Below are 17,203 nucleotides of genomic sequence, written 5' to 3'. Positions count from 1 at the left end.
ATGTGCTGGACTGTCCGCACCACTCTCTGCAGAGTCCTGCGATTAAGGGACGTACAGTTCCCATACCAGGCAGTGATGTAGCCAGTCAGGATGCTCTCAATTGTGCCCCTGTAGAAAGTTCTTTGGATTTGGGGGGCCATACTAAACTTCCTCAACTGTCTGAGGTGAAAGAGGCACTGTTGTGCCTTTTTCACCACACAGCTGGTGTATACAAACCATATGAGGTCCTCAGTTATGTGAATGCCAAGGAACTTGAAGCTGTATACCCTCTCAACCCCATATCCATTGATGTCAATATGGGTTAGCCCATCTCCATTCCTTCTGTAATCCACAACCAGCTCCTTTGTTTTTGTGACATTGAGGGAGAGGTTGTTTTTTTTTGACACCACTGTGTCAGAGAGATGACTTCTTCCCTGCAGGCCACTTCATTATTGTTTGAGATAAGACCAATCAATATAGAGAACTAGAATATAAAAGCAAGGATGTAATGGTGAGGCTCTATAAGGCATTGGTCAGGCCACACATGGAGGGAGTATTGTAAGCAGCTTCTTATCTAAGAAAGGATGTGCTGCCATTGGAGAGGATCCAGAGGATGTTCAGAGGTATGATTCCAGGAATTAAAGAGTTACAGTATGAGGAGCATTTGATGGCTCTGGGCCTGTAGTTGCTGGAGTCTGGAAAAATGGGGGGATCTCATTGAAAGCTATCGAAAATTGAAAGGTCAAACTAGAATGGACATAGCAACAACGTTTCCAATGGTGGGGGAGTCTAGGACCAGAGGGCACAGCCTCAGAATAAATGGATATCCCTTTAGAACAGAGATTAGGAGGAATTTCTTTAGCCAGAAGTGGTGAATCTGTGAAATTCATTGCCACAGACGATTATAGAAGCCGCATTGGGTATATTTAAAGTGGCGGGTGATAGATCCTTGATTAATAAGGATGTCAAAAGTTATGGGAGGAAAAAGCAAGGAATAGGGTTAAAAGGGATAATAAATCAGCCATGATGGAATGCTGGACCAGACTCAATAGCTGAACGGCCTAGTTAAACTATAAGACATACTTTTGCCTTTTTCCAATTTAGAATCTTAACTTGATGACTAGAACTATCCTTTTCCATAATTAGCTTGAAACCGTCCCATTTGTACATGCCCAACCTGGAAGACAGTCCCTGTGATCCAAACACCTGAAGCCCTCCTCCTACACTATCTCTTAAGCCATGCACTATCACTGCACTATCTTCCTGTTATTTGCCTCACTGGCACATGACACAGGTGGCAATCATTACCCTCAAAGTCCTGTTTTTTTAAAAAAAAAATTCACCAAACTCCCTAGAACACACTCCAGGACCTCTTTCTGTATATGTTGTTGGTACCAACGGGACCATGACTTCTGGCTGCTCACCCTCCCACTTAAGAATACTGTGGATTCAATCCAAAATGTTTCTGACCTTGGCACTTAGGTGGCAGTATACCATAGGGGTTCTCATTACAGAATCTCCTGTCTCTTTCCCTGATCAGTGAACCCTCCCCACCATCACTTCAGCCTTCTGAGCCACAGAACCAGAACCTGTGCCAGAGTGCCACCATGGCTTTTCCCTGGCAGGTTGTTTTTCTCCTCCTCTCCCTCCCAACTGTACCCAAATCAGTAAACTTTTTATTAAGGGGAATAGCCACAGGGTTACTCTGCACTGACTTCCTATCACTTTACCTTCTATATATGATTACCCAGCTGTCTGCATCTTACAGCCTAGGTGTGACTGTCTCCCTGTAACTTCGGTCTATATGCCCCTCAGCCTCCCAAATGATCTGGAATTCATCTGGCTCCATCTCCAGTTCCCTGATGTGGTCTTTGAGGAGGTACAGCCAGATGCATTTCTCGAGAGTGTAGTCATCAAGGACACTGTAGGACGCCCTGATTTCCCACAACTTATTGGGCGTCACTATAGTGTGGCTGTTAGCACAACACAATACAGCTCAGACATTGAAATTCAGAGTTCAATTCCAGTATTCTTTGTACTTTCTTCCTGTATGCATGTAGGTTCCCACAATCCAAAGATGTACTGGATAATAGGTTAATTAGTCATTGCAAATTGTCCTGTGATCAGGCTAGGGTTATTTGGTGGATCAGAAAGGTCTGTTCTGTGCTGTATCTCTAAATAAAATAAATAAAAATCCTGCAAGAGGAGCACATCACTGCCCTGACTGCCATTCCCATTGTTCTAACTGCAATAAGAAAGAAAGGGAACTTATCAAAACCTGAGCTGTATCTAACTTTATAACTCTGTGTTTCACTGCAGTAAGGATCCTGTCATAGTTATTTCACTGTGTTAGGAAATTTGTTGAGCGGCAGGGTGAAGATGCGTCTCTACCAAAAGAGATGTAAGGTTCTCCTTCCTTCTGCTAGCCTGCAAGTTACCCTTGGGCAAGGTGTGACAGCTGCTTAGCCCTCCACCATGAATAGGGTCATGTGAAGCCATGGGAGCAGGTGATGGATGGTCGTATGACAAGTCCTGGTTATGTGACCACTGATACTGGGCAGACAATCTCTGAAGAGTACTGATCATGGCTGGGGTCTCCCATCTTATAAAGACACTGCCCAGAAGAAGGCAATGGAAAACCACTTGTATAGAATTTGCCAAGAAAAGTCATGGCCATGGACCATGTATGCTCATGTCATATGACATGGCACATGATGATGACGAGATAATCTGGCATTTCCGTTCTTTCTTCCAAAGTGCGTAACCTCACATTTTCCCACATTATACTCCCTATGTCAAATTCTAAACCCCACACCTAATCTAGCTGTATCCCTTTGATTCAGATTTATTCATTGATCACATAAACATCGAAACCTGCAGTGAAATGCATCATTTTTGGCAACAACCAACACAAGCTAAGGATGTGCTTGGGGCAGGCCGCAGGTGTCACCAGTGCCAAAGTAGCATGCCCACATTGTATCCTACTTGCTACACACATGTATTTTTATCAGCAGCAAAATTTGTTTGCAGTACACTTTCTTCATCCAAGTCATCAATATGGCTTATGAATAGTATAGACCCGAACACTAATCTCTGTAGCTCCCTACTGCTTACTGATTGCCATCTGCAAATGACCCATTTATCCCTGTTGTACTTTCTTATAGTTAGTTAGCTACTTAACTAGCCATGCCAATCTATTCCTAATGTTGTGAGAGCTTACTTAGACGGAGCCTTTTATGTAGCGCCTAATTTAAAGACTTATGGAAATCCAGTGTTCTACATCTTGTTCCCCTTTGTTTTTCTGTGTATCGCATCCTCTAAGGTATGTAACAAATATGTGAAACATGATTTTTCTTCATAAATCAGTGCTTTGTTGTCTTTTGATTTATCTAACAAAACAGCTATTACTGTAATAATTGATTCCAGCACTTTCCCAAATACCTTGTTTCTTGCTTTCCTTCTTCTTTTTAATAAAGCAGGCATTACAAATGTATTTTCCCAATCTAGGGTAATCTGGTAGTTTACAACCCATGCCTTCCTCACCTAGGCAGCCATGTCAAGACCCCAAGATGCAGACAGCCAAGGTCATGCTTAGTTCTGAATATTTATCCCCATTAATTTTTCTACTAGTAAGAGTAATAAAGATTGTGTAAATTATACCTTCCACTTAGTCTCTTGCGTATCCATTATTTTTAAGATGTTTTTGGTTCCTTCTGCAGTGAAGAACATTCCATTAGAATATGCCATTTTTCATTTTCCTATTATTAATCACCCATTCTCATTCTCTCAGTGACTAATGCTTGTTACAGCTACTGTTTCTTAGAAACCTCTAGAAATTCTTATATCATTAAATTACTCTTGTATTCTTTCTCTTGACATTTTTGTTCCAATCATCCTCTGCTGCTTTCAAAAAAAAGGTCAAAGCCTATGGGTTGGCAACATTGCATCTTTTTTTTCCAAGTTAACAGCATCCTTTCCTGGACAGACCTAAAGGTTCATCCTTGTAGAGCATTTCTTCCGCACTCAAATATCTTTTGAGATTGATGAAATGTCATCTTTAATGTCAGTCATTGCTGATTTACTCTAATAGCCTATAATCTATTTTCTGAGTTCACCTCAGACAATTCTGTTCTCATATCACAGTAATTTATTTAACTTGAAACAACAAAGTTCAGGTAAATTTATTATCAAAGTACATATGTCTTGCAGGCCTTCACAGGAAAATAAAGAAATTCAGTAAAATTAATGAAAAACTAAATAAAGTTTGACAAACAGCCAAAGTGTAAAAGAAGTCAAGTCATGTAAATAATAAAAAAGGTAAATCAATAATATTGAGAACATGAGTTGTACGGACCTGATAGTAATAGTGAGAAGAGAGCGTGGCCTGGATGATGAGAGTTCTTGATGGATGCTACTTTCATGTAGCAACGCTGCTTGTAAATCTGCTCAATGATGGGGTAGGCTTTGACTGTCAGTGCCACATTTCTCTGCTTGAAACTAAATCTGACATTGTGTTTCATGATTTCCATTTGAATCATTGAATTAGGACGTAATCGTGTATGTCACATCTAGACCCTAGAGTGAAGCAGCAGCATTGTTGCTGTCTCAGCTGCAAGGATAGGAATTTAATCCTGACTTCATGTTTTCTGTGTGAAGGCTGGTTGTTCTTTTCTGCATAAGATTCTTCCACTTCTCAAGGACCTGTTTTTAGGTAAACTGAATACTCTTAAGTTGCCCCTTTGTGTAGGTGAATGGCAAAAGAATCAAACAGGAGTTGATGGGTATGTGTGACAGAATAAGTTGCAGGGAATAGGGAAATAACAAATGGTGGAATAGACTGAATAGGGTTTGTTCATGACGTGGGAGTTAGTCTCCTGTGCCTGTGCCTGGGTGGCATGGTAACATAACACTATAACCTTGCCAGCAGCACACACAATGCTAGAGGAACTCAGCAGGCCAGGCAGCTTCTATACAAAAGAGTAAACAGTTGACACCCTTCATCAGACTCTTATCCACAGATGCTGCCTGGCATGCTGAGTTCCTCCAGCATTTTATGTGTGTTGCTTTGTATTAACAGCATCTGCAGATTTTCTCGTGTTTGTGTTACATTGCCAGCAACCAGGGTTCAGTTCTGCCAGTGTCTATAGGGAGTTTATACTTTCTCCCTCGTGACAGTGTGAGTTTCCTCCCATATTCCAAAGATGTACAGCTATGGTTGTAAGCATGTTACACTGGCGCCAAAAACATGACAATATGTGGGCTGCTCAGCATAATCCTCACTGATTTGACACTAATGACACATTTCGCTATGTTTCCATCTATATGTGACACATAAAGCTAATGTCTTGTGTGCATATATTTTGCACTTATAGTGACATAGACTAGCTTATCTTAATAAAGATGATGTATGTCACTATAAATGTAAGTTAGAAGCGTATAATCTTTGTATTGAAGGAATGAGAAATTGTTTAATGTTAGTTTCCCAACTTTTTTTTTATGAAGTGAGTATTTTCAATTCATGGTTATTTCTTCAGAAAATGGTGAATATCATAAACTGGCGAAGGAAAATGTGTATAACTGTTTTGTTAGTAATTATACTTTACACAAAATTTACAATTGAGTTGAGATCAGTACAGTCAAAATTTGATGAGCGGTTATTAATGGACTTGCTGTTTTTTAAATAATGTGTATAGTATCGGCAATTGCTAGCAAGAAAAATAGCCAGCAAAGTTTTCTCCAACAATTCTTTACTTCATATGGTTTGTGATCAATTGCCTTTACAATTGGTCACTTTTTGATCTGGATGCTTCAAATGTGTTTTTCAAGGGAAAAGAAAATGATCTTTTCGCAGTAAGAATGGACTAACATTTCTGTGGTGCTTCATATCCTCAGATCATTAAGAATTCCAGAACTTTGACTTTCTTTGCAAGGGTAATTACCACTGTCTCTACAGTTGTTTGTAGCAATAAATTCCACAGATTCACTACTCTCTACTAAAGAAATTTCTCCTTATCTCTGTTCTAATAGGACATCCCTTGATTCCAAGCCTGTGCCCTCTGGGCCAAAACTCACCCACTATAGGAAACGTCCTCTCTACATCCATGCTCTCTAGGCCTTTCAATATTCAACGGGTTTCAATGAGAGTTTTGCCCCCCCCCCCCCCCCATATTCTTCTAAACTCCAATAGTACAAACCCAAAGCCATCATATGCACTGTATGTTGACCCTTTCATTCCTAGGATTATTCTTGTGAACCTCCTGGACCCACTTCAAAGCTTGTACATCCTTTGTTAGATAAGGGCCCAGAACTGCTCACAATACTCCAAATGGTGTCTGACCAGTGCCTTAAAGCCCCAGTATTACACCCTTGCTATTAATTCTAGTCCTCTCAAAATGAATATTAATATTGCCACTTCCTTATCACTGACTCACTTTGCAAGTTAACCTCAAGGGAATCCTAAATGAACACTCCCAAATCCCTTTGTACCTCTGATTTCTGAATTTGCTCTCTGGTTAGAAAATAGTCTATACCTCTATGCCGCTTGGTGGCGCAATAATATTAGCACCGGACTCCGGAGCGAAGGTTCCCGAGTTTGAATCCAAGTATGGTTGAGCGTTGAGCTAGCAACTCAGCCTCGTGAAAACAAGAATAGCTTACTATAGAAATACCGTTACAATGGTGCCCCGATAGCTGCCAAGTTAAGGGCTATTCTTCTTCTTCTTCTATTCCATAAGACCATAAGGTATAGGAGCAGAAGCAGGCCATTTGGCCCATCGAGTCTGCTCGACCATTCATTCATGGGCTGATCCAATTCTTCCAGTCATCCGCACTCCCGTGCCTTCTCCCCATATCGTTTGATGCCCTAGCTAATCAAGAACCTAGCTATCTCTGCCTTAAATGCACCCAATGTCTTGACCTCCACAGCTGCTCATGGCAACAAATTCCACAGATTTACCACCCTCTGACTAAAGTAATTTCTCCACATCTCAGTTCTAAATGGATGTCCTTCAATCCTAAAGTTGTGCCCTCTTGTCTTAGACTCCCCTACCATGGGAAATGACTTTGTCATATCCAGTCTGTTCAGGCCTTTTAACATTCGGAATGTTTCTATGAGATCCTCCCTCATTCTCCTGAACTTCAGGGAATACAGCCCAAGAGCTGCCAGACGTCTCTCATACGGTAACCCTTCCATTCCTGGAATCATTCTTGTGAACCTTCTCTGAACCCTCTCCAATGTCAATATATCCTTTCTAAAATAAGTAGCCCAAAACTGCACACAATACTCCAAGTGAGGTCTCACGAGTGCCTTATAGAGCCTCAACATCACATCCCTGCTCTTACTTTCTGTACCTCTAGAAATGAATGCCAACATTGCATTTGCCGTCTTCACAACCAACTGAACCTGGAGGTTAACCTTTAGGGTATCTTGCACAAGGACTCCCAAGACCCTTTGCATCTCTGCATTTTGAATTCTCTCCCCATCTAAATAATAGTCTGCCCATTTATTTCTTCCACCAAAGTGCATGACCATACACTTTCCAACATTGTATTTAATTTGCCACTTCTTTGCCCATTCCCCTAAACCTAAACTATCTTAAATCTCTCTTCAGGCTCTCTGTTTCCTCAACACTACCCGCTCCTCCACCTATCTTTGTATCATCGGCAAATTTAGCCATAAATCCATTAATCCCATAGTTGAAATCATTGACGTACATCGTAAAAAGCAGCGGTTCCAACACCAACCCCTGTGGAACTCCACTGATAACTGGCAGCCAGCCAGAATAGGATCCCTTTATTCCCACTTTTCTCACCTGCCAGTCAACAAATTCCTCAAAGAATTCCAACTAATTAGTTAGGCAAGATCTCCCCTTAAAGAAATCATGCTGACTTTGGCCTCTTATGTCATGTGCATCCAAGTACCCTGAGACCACATCCTTAATAAAATAACATCTTACCAACCACTGAAGTCAGGCTAACCTATAATTTCCCGTCATTTGTCTCCCTCCCTTCTTAAAGAGCAGAGTGACATTTGCAATTTCCCTCGGGAAGCATTCCAGAATCTAGTGATTTTTGGAACATCATTCAAATGCCTCCACAATATTTTCAGCTGTCACTTTCAGAACCCTAAAGTGTAGTCCATCTGGTCCAGGTGACCTACCTAAGTTCAAACCTTTCGGCTTCCCAAGCACCTTCTCCATAGTAATACTGGCTGCTGTCACTTCTGCCCCTGATGCTCTCAAATTTCTGGCATACTGTTGATGTCTATCACAGTGAAGACTGACACAATTGCATATTAAATTTGTCTACCATTTCTTTGTCCCCCATTACTATCTCTGCAATGTTATTTTTGAGCGGTCTGATATCTGCTCTCCTCTTTTGTACACTATATATCTGAAATAAAAATGGTATTTCAGTTTCAAAAATATTCTCAGTCACTTTGGGAAGAACACACACACACATTCCTCATTGTCATGGGAAACTCTATAAAATAGACAAGATCCATTTGGGATAGCACTGAAATCTTTTGGAGCATGCAAAAACCCAGTGAAAATGGCAGCTGGGACAATTCATCAGCAGACATGCCCACATACCTGAAGCAAATTCTGCAGATCCTACATGGCTTTTGTCAGCCACCTCAGAAGCAATGGAACTGATTGAAACAATCCATCCTGTATTTTGAAAGACTATCCAAGAAGAATTGCCATTTTGTGCTATAAATGATCTTGATAGCCATTAAGTGAGCTAAAACAATCTGTAACAAATTTTTAAAAAAACATTTTATTTTAACTTGGTATAAATATTCCTGGATGTCTTATTGAGTGCCACCAGCTTTTTTGGGGGGCATCGTTGCTGGCAATTATGATGTGTAGGTCTGACCTTGGAATAGCTTTCCAGTCACTGGATGATTGTAAATGTGCATTGTATTCTTCAAGCCTCATCTACTCTAGCTGTAAGCTCAGCAGAAAGTCCCAATATTTCCCCAAGGGAAGTGTACTAATAAATGATGCACAAAATTAATGCAGCTAATAATTATTACACCCTTTTACTAACTTAATTAACACAGTCCCGATTATGGGTCCTGTTTCATAAGAAGAAACAGGCTTTTCAGTTCAAGCTAATGTGACACTTTACCATGATGTTTAGCAAGGCGGATAGAAGAAGATTGTACCATGGAACAACGCGATCAAGGACAACATTCTTCAGACAGTTCATGAAACTACTTCTACTTTCAAATATGACTTTACTACTAAGCTAAGTGTGCTTGCAACCCGTGATTTACATTTTGATGCCTTCTCTTCAGGCCAGTTTAGTGATCTGGCACTTCGCTATCTACAAGGGAGCTCAGTGAGGGTGGGGTTGGAGTGGAGTGTGCAGCCTGGAGGCAGTGATCGACTCCATATCTCGCCAATTGAAAGTGTCGAGCAAGATTAAAATTAATGAGGATGAGAGCAGAAGGTGAATGGGTGTTCAGTGCCATCTGTCTGCATGTGTCCAATCCGGCTCTCGGCATCTTGCTGGATGGTGTCAGAGTCTTGGGTCTTGGGAAAGGTTTAGTTGATGTGATTTGTGGATTGGACTCTGCAGTTCATGTTGTATGTATTTCTGGTTACTCCTTTATTGCTATTTTGTGCCATTTTGTTTGGGGCATATTGGCTCTGCGGCCTGCAGTCAACGTACAACAGCACTAAATTAAACTGAACGTTATTTCAAGGACTCCATGGTTTGATGTTTTATATTCTGTTTTTCACTCATTTTTTACCGTTTGTTTGATAAGTTCTTTATTTTCGTGTTACATGTTTAATGTCTCTTTTGAATGGTTTCTGTGATGTTTCTTTGTTTCATGACTGTCTGGGGTAAGAAGAATCTCAGGGTTGTATACTGCATACATGCTTTGATAAATTTACTTTGAACTTTGAATGCCTTACAGCTGCAGCTGTAAGATCAGTGTTCAGTTCCTGCTGCTGACTGTAAGGTGTTTGCATTTTCTTCCCATGACCATGGGGGTTTCCTCCCAGTGTTCCAATTTCCTTCCACATTTGAAAGGCATACAAGCTTGGGTTAGTAAGTTATGAACATATGCTATGATTGTATCAGAAGCATATGACTCTTACTGACTGCCCCAGTACTTTTGTACTGTTATTTATTGATTCAAACAGCACACTTCACTGTATACTTCAGTGCACATGTGACAAAGGTAATCTTTCTTTTTCTTGAACTCGTAACTGGCTGTGTGGCCCCTCATGAATGGAGTGGATGTCAGTTGACTGCAGCTGCTGCATTTAAATCCATAAATTTAATCTAACTGAAAGCACATTTTGTCTGTGACTCTATAAAAGTTCCATAAGATATAGTTTGAGGTTTTGTTCTCTGGTCTTAGACTCCCTCACTGTAGGAAACATCCTCCCCACATCCACTCTATAGAAGTCATTCATCATTCGATAAGTATCAATGAGGTCACTCCTCAATCTTCTGAATGCTGGTGAGTAGAAACCCAGAACCATCAAACACTCCTCACATGACAAATCTTTCAATCCCAGAATCATTTTTGTGAAGCTCCTTTGAACCCTCTCCAATTATCTTTCCTTAGATAAGGGGCCCCAAACTGCTCACAATACCCTTTTATTTCTTCCAACAAAGTCCATGACCATACACTTCCTGACACTTTATTCAATCTGCCATTTCTTTCCCCATTTCATGTTTGTGTTAATAGTCATGGTGAAGTGCCCATGTAGTGATCAGGACTTTTTTTTTGCTTAATCCAGAATTTTGCCATCTTTGAGCCACCACACTAAATCAAAGGTTGGCTGCTGGGAGGCTAGAATGTTCTGTCTCCAACTAACTTAATTTTAATGCATAGGCAAGTAAAGATGTCACATTACATTTCAGGTCAATAGTATTGCAATTTGCAACCATATTGAGGAGGCCACTGAGAGTCTTCCAACAATTCCCCCATTGACTTGAATATTCTGGAAGAGCCCTGCATTGCAGAACATGGCTGGTCTAAAAATGTTGTGGTCTGTTGATTATTTGTCAGATTTTGTAAAAGGAGGAGGAGCAGGATTAAGGGCAGGGAGATAACTTGGAAGCTTTGTTCTTTTGGTGAATTGGTGAGTAGCTGATAAAGCTACAGATTTCATGACTGCAACGATCACAACTTGCTTTGTCATGTTAATATATTTACTGTATTTTTTTCCTTCTGTCGGTCATTACTGCATGTTGTTGACGGCATTGACAGAATGAAAGCCGATGTTTATGCTTCTCTGACAAACGATTTGCTGGAAGAACTCAGCGGATCAAGCAGCGTCTGTGAGGGGGAGGGGAAACAGGGTCTTCTGCTAAGATGGTGGTGTGCTTGCTTGGTCGCAGTGGCCTTTCCGGGTCCAACGAATTATGCAAATGTTTGTCTTGTGATCACAAGACCCTGTTGGACTTTGGTAATAGGAAGTACAGCAGGTCTGGTTCATTGATGAAACTGATAGTACAGGAGCCTTGGTTGTTGTGCAGATGAGGCCCTCATTCCTTTTACAACCACATGGGGAGGAGATGCTGGAGGTGGTTTGGAACGGAGAAGAGGGGCGGTAGGCTCACTGGAATCCATGGCAGTCCCTGCAGGCCTGTTCCCCTGTTGGTACTGTTCCAGTTGGTACTACTGCAGATGAGCTGGATCACCTTCATCTACAGCTGACCCAGCGCGAGATGAGGAATGTCTGCATGCATGCGGAAACATGACTGCAGGATAGCATTCAATGCACTATCAATCTCCACTCGGGCGTGCTAATATTACTTTTTTAAAAATTTTTTAATATACATTTTTTTAATTGAATTTTCAAATGGTCACAGAAGGGAAAAAAAAATTATCAACCCTTTCCCCCTCCCCCCTAACATATCCCTGTAGAAAAAAAAAGAGAAAAAGAAAGAAAGAATGCTTGGATATCGGAAGATCCCCACATGCTCCATGGAGTTCATAATAGCTTTTGTATATATATTTATTTATCAATAATTTTATCTTCAGAGCACCTATATATTTAATCCTATCTTTTGTAAATAAGGGCGCCAAATTTTCAGAAATATTTCATATTTATCTCTTAAATTATAAAAAAAATTTTCAAATGGAATGCAGCTAAAAGCTATATCTATTTCCATTTTCTTAATGTATGTTAGAATTCTTTTTCTTTTCACTGGTCCATTAAGCCCATTAACATTAAAACTTTAAAAATTCAGTAAATTAGTCTTTATTTTTAACAGGATTACTCCAGTCTATAGTAATACCTAACTTTTCAACTTTCGTAGTACCTTGGGGAATCTTTTTAAAATTCTCCGTGTTGCTATATGTCTCCCCCCCGATTATCTAGGCAAAGAAAGATTAAAGAAAAATAGATTATAAAGAGAAAGAAACAAAATAGCCCCCTACTAATGTTGTGAATAAAAAAAACACAACATTACCCCCCTCCGTTGTACAGGTCATGGCAATTGCTATGATTACACACATGAATCCCGTAGCAATCGATCCGAAGTTCCCCCAGCTCCCCCATAACAGTATATATAAGAGAAGAAAAAATAATATCACTACTCTCAATTAATATTTCTCAAATTTTTACCTTTCTCCCCCTGTATCATATAATTAAGAATATATTTAAATATTCTTCTGTCCTTAAACATCCATCAACTCCATTCACTGTCTTCATCTTTAATCCGTTTCACTTTTAAATCTTTGGCTGTGGTTAGCAAATATTTGGGAGTTCTTGTGCAAATTCTTCCGCATCCCGATAATCAGTAAAAGATCTTCTTTTTCCGTCATCCAAAAAAAATTATCAGGGTTGCCGGGTGGCGCAATATAAATTTATAACCCTTTTCCCATAAAACGTTTTTCACTGGGTTAAATTCCTCCTTTCTCTTCAAAAGGTCATAACTTATATCAGGATAGAAAAGAACTGTTTTCCCTTCTATCATCAATGGCCCGTTTCTCTTTCTGGCACGTTGGGCAGCCGCCTTCAAGATCTTTCCTTTATCTTGATATCTTAAGCATTTTATCAAAATTGATTGTGGGTTTTGATCAACTTGAGGTCTTGATCTTAAGGCTCTGTGAGCCCTTTCAATTTAAATTAACTGGGTTCCTTCTTCCATTTCCAAAATTTCCAGAATCCATTTTTGAAAAAAATTTATTGGATCCTCTCCCTCTATACCTTCTTTAAGTCCAACAATCTTAATATTATTTCATTTGCTAAAATTTTCAAGTACATCCACTTTTTCCAATAACCATTTTCTTTCTGATGTCCAGGCAGAAATATTATCTTCCATTTTATTCACTCTATCAATGGTGTCTCCCGTTGTTTCTTCCAAGTTTTTAATTTTCTTGTCCATTTTGTCCTGTCTTTTCATCATTTTATCAAATATAATTTTCATATTTTTAATATCTTTTTATTACTTTTAATGCTTTTAATTCATGCATTATTTGCACCAAAGATTTTTTATGTCTCCAATATCACCTCCAGCCTCTTCCTGTTGCTCTTCTTTGTTTGTCTCTTCATCTGATTTATCCAGAGAATCTGATTCCACCTCATATTCACTTTCACTTTCAGTTCCGATCATAGCTGGGATTTGTAGTTTGGGTTGCTCGTGTTTGCGCATGCCCCTTCCTTCATGCATGCGCAATTCTTGTTGCTCTTTTTTTTGGAAACGGTTGATGTTGCCACAGTTTCCTGTTCTGTATCGCCGGAGGTAAAATGCACTTGAGCCCGAGGCTCTTTCATGGCTGCCGGCCTTGATTCTTTTCCAACTTGTGTTGTCTTCAAAGTAGTAGTTTTCTTCTGCTTCTGTTTAGGAGACATATCTTAAGACAATCCTGAGTAGTTTATAAGTAATTTTAAAAAAGTATTTACTAACTTTTCTTCACTTTTATTATTTTACTGGATTTTTACGGGAGAGCAGGATTTCCACGTCTCGATCCTACGTCATCACGTGACGTCCCCCCCCGTGCTAATATTACTTTGTGACTGTATGTGCTATCATGACTGTGTACTTTGTGTGACTGTACGTACTATGCTTTGCATCTTGGTCCCAGAGGAACAATATACACGTGTATGTTTGAATGACATTAAACGTGAACATAAATTGCCAACCTCTTATGGGTTCCTTGATTGGAGGAAAATGTAGGGGGGGATGTCAGATATTTTGGAGTGGCGGGTGTGTAGCACAACCTGCCAAGGGGTGGTCATAGAGGCACATACATTGGAGATATTTAAGAGGTTCTTTGATGGGAACGTGGATGAATGAAAAATAGAGGCTATGTGGGAGGAAAGAGTTTGATTGATCTTGGAGTAGATTGACACATCTTGAGCTGAAGGGGCTAAACTATGCTGTACTGGTCTATCTCCTATGAAGATGCTGCCACTGAAACACTACAGATATCTCTTAAAAGTAACAATGATAAGCTGCCATTAAACAATGGCATTAAACAATCTAAATGTGCACTCAGTGGCCACTTTATTAGGTATACCTCATTGTTGCAAATATCTAATTAGATAATCATGTGGCAGCGTAATGCACAAGAGCTACAAACAGGGTGAAGAGCTTCAGTTGTTCAGACCAAACATCAGAATGGGGAAGAAATATGATCTAACTGATTTTATGGAATGATTGTTGGTCCCAGTTGGGATGGTTTGGCTATTTCAGGAACTGCTGATCTCCTGGGATTTTGACACACATCACTCTCTAGAGTTTACAAAGAATGGTATGAAAAACAAACAAATAACATACAGTGAGCAACAATTCTGTGGGTGCAGACATCAGTGAAGAATTGTCAGACTGGTTCGAGCTGACAGGAAGACAACAGTAACTCAAATAATCATGCGTTACAACAGTGGTGTGCAGAAGAACATCTCTGAACACACAGCATGTCAAACCTTAAAGTGGATTAACTACAGCAGCAAACAACCACACCAAGTTCCACTCCTGTAACTAAAAGTGCCACTTGAGTGTATAGTTACATTTCTTCTGATGCTTTATTCAAACATGCTGAATAGCTGAAGTAACCCTACTTTGCAAAAAAAGAGCAAATTAATTTAATATTGAATGTTCTCCATCAATCACAATACCTTTTTGGTCTTTCTTTTGCTAAGACTATTGGCTGCTTGCATGAATACTGGAGACCATTCATAAAATTTCTACTGGACAAGTCTTTGGACTGAAATTCCTCAGAATGAATAATTTAATCAGTTTTTGAAGGAAGTTTTTTTTAATTTGCCAGTGTAATTTGTAATAAAGAACATCATCCTTTGACTCAAAGTCCAGCAAGTGAACTAACTTGTTTACCAGATTTACACCTATAACCGAGTGAGAATTAAAATTGTGAACGAAAAGCAAGTACCAGGAACTAGGCGAAGAAGACTAATGTCATTCTAATTTACTTTATCAAATCACTATTGTAAAGTGCTTATGCAGACAAAATTACAAAGCAAAAATTGCTGCGCACAAGCTGAATCGATATAATACAATTTCTTCAAATTCCACGTAATATAATTTTAGAATCTGGGTTGTGATGAAAGTATACTTGATTATTCCAAACAGGATCCCACTGCTACCTCCATCTCTGAAGGCGAGTGTGACATCCAAGAGGGTGAGACTGTGGCAATGAATTACAAGCCATCCCCACTGCAGATGAAAATTGGTGAGTTACAACGACTGAATCTAATACTCTGGTTTTATTATGAGGAAATTGTTGGTTACTTTCATGTTAACATTCAGGATCAAACTGCCCTTTTCATTTAATATTGAATTTGCTTTTAGCTTCAATCCACTTATTGGTATATTTTTTTGTGGCACAGTCTCACTAAAGCTTCATTCCCCTGGGCAATGTAAGCATACATTGCTGTAAAATGGACTGTATCAGAAGAAAAATGTGCATAGATTAAATTTACTGATACTTATCAGCCTTGCTAAAATGTAAAGGATATAAAATTAAATGCCTTCCAAGTTAAAATTATAGTTCTCACCCACACTACAGGAAACTCATGGACGAAATATTGGACCATTCTTCCAATACATTTAATATACCTGCAGAATTTTGTTATGATACCAGCCCCCTCCTTTGTGAGAATTGCAAGAGCCCTAGAAAAAGGGGGGTCAATGACCCAAGAGAGAGAGAGAGAGGCAGGCTGAATGGACACAGGAAATGGAAAGACATTCCACTGGGACAAAAGCTGGTGACTGTGGCATTGTTCTCAGGAGACACCTGGGAACTGCAGACGTGCCAACTCGCAGGGACATTGTAAAGCCCTCGGGCAAAGTGGGCTGGTTGAGAGAGAGAGGTTGCATCACCTGCAACCTGATTGACACCTGAGATCCCGTGAGGCAGTATAAAGAAGGGTCTGAAAGAGGACGACCCTCAGACGCACCAAGGAGACACCAAGAAGCACGATACCGCTTCCCATGGGAACGGGAAGCCATTTTGAAATAAGCCACGTGCGTTAAATTCCGAATGCGGGGTTTGTGGCTGGAACCAACGGAAGATCGCTTTTAACTAACAACGGGGAAGATCGCTCCCCTGATTCCACGGATGTAAACGGCAAGTTTTTCCGTTTTATCTCTCTCTCTCTCCAACACGTGAAACCAAAAGAGAAAAGCCTGCAGACTTCAGAGTGACTCTTTATATTTCCAATTGGACTCAGTATTATATACCCTAGACAACGAAAGAGCTTATTTCTGAGTGATTATTAATGTACCTGCGTTTTAGATTAAGTATTGACGCATGTTATCTGAATGTTTGTATTAACCTTAATTTTTGTGCCCCTTTATTAATAAAACTTTTGAAAATAGTACCATTGGACTTCAACTGACATATCTATCTTTGCTGGTAAGTGAAACCAGTTACTGGTTTCATAACAATTTAAATTCAGTTCAGTTACAATAGCTTACCTTTCTTAAACTATTCAAATTTCCAATGAATAGTGCTGTATTTGAATTAAAATAATGTGGCTCCTTTGACTTTTGGTCTCCAGCTCAGCTGTGATGGCCTGCCAATCCTGTATTCTGGAACATCACCAACATTCCTGATGGTGTGGCTCTGGCAGCCTTCTCCCTACTAAATTTTGCAGTTATCACAATAGAAGCAACTTGCAACTTTTCTGCTTGTCTCTCTTGTGTTTTCATCAGAGCTCAGCCACTGTGCACTGAAGTTGATCATTGCCTGATTTAGGCATGAACTTAGTTTTCACTGTTAGTACAA

At 39.8% G+C, this 17,203-nt stretch overlaps 1 protein-coding gene across 2 annotated transcripts in view; it reads left to right on the top strand.

The window, feature by feature from the left end:
- Positions 1–17,203, top strand: part of fam219aa (family with sequence similarity 219 member Aa) — a 44,633-nt gene that overhangs the window by 2,800 nt on the left and 24,630 nt on the right. For both annotated transcript variants that reach the window (XM_073064244.1, XM_073064243.1), the window contains exon 2: positions 15,547–15,646. In XM_073064244.1, coding sequence (XP_072920345.1) covers positions 15,547–15,646 — 100 coding nt within the window. The remainder of the gene's footprint in view (positions 1–15,546; positions 15,647–17,203) is intronic.

This window comes from Hemitrygon akajei, chromosome 13, assembly GCF_048418815.1.
Source record: "Hemitrygon akajei chromosome 13, sHemAka1.3, whole genome shotgun sequence".
Classification (NCBI taxonomy): Eukaryota; Metazoa; Chordata; class Chondrichthyes; order Myliobatiformes; family Dasyatidae; genus Hemitrygon; species Hemitrygon akajei.
This window is presented reverse-complemented; position numbering and strand designations above follow the sequence as displayed.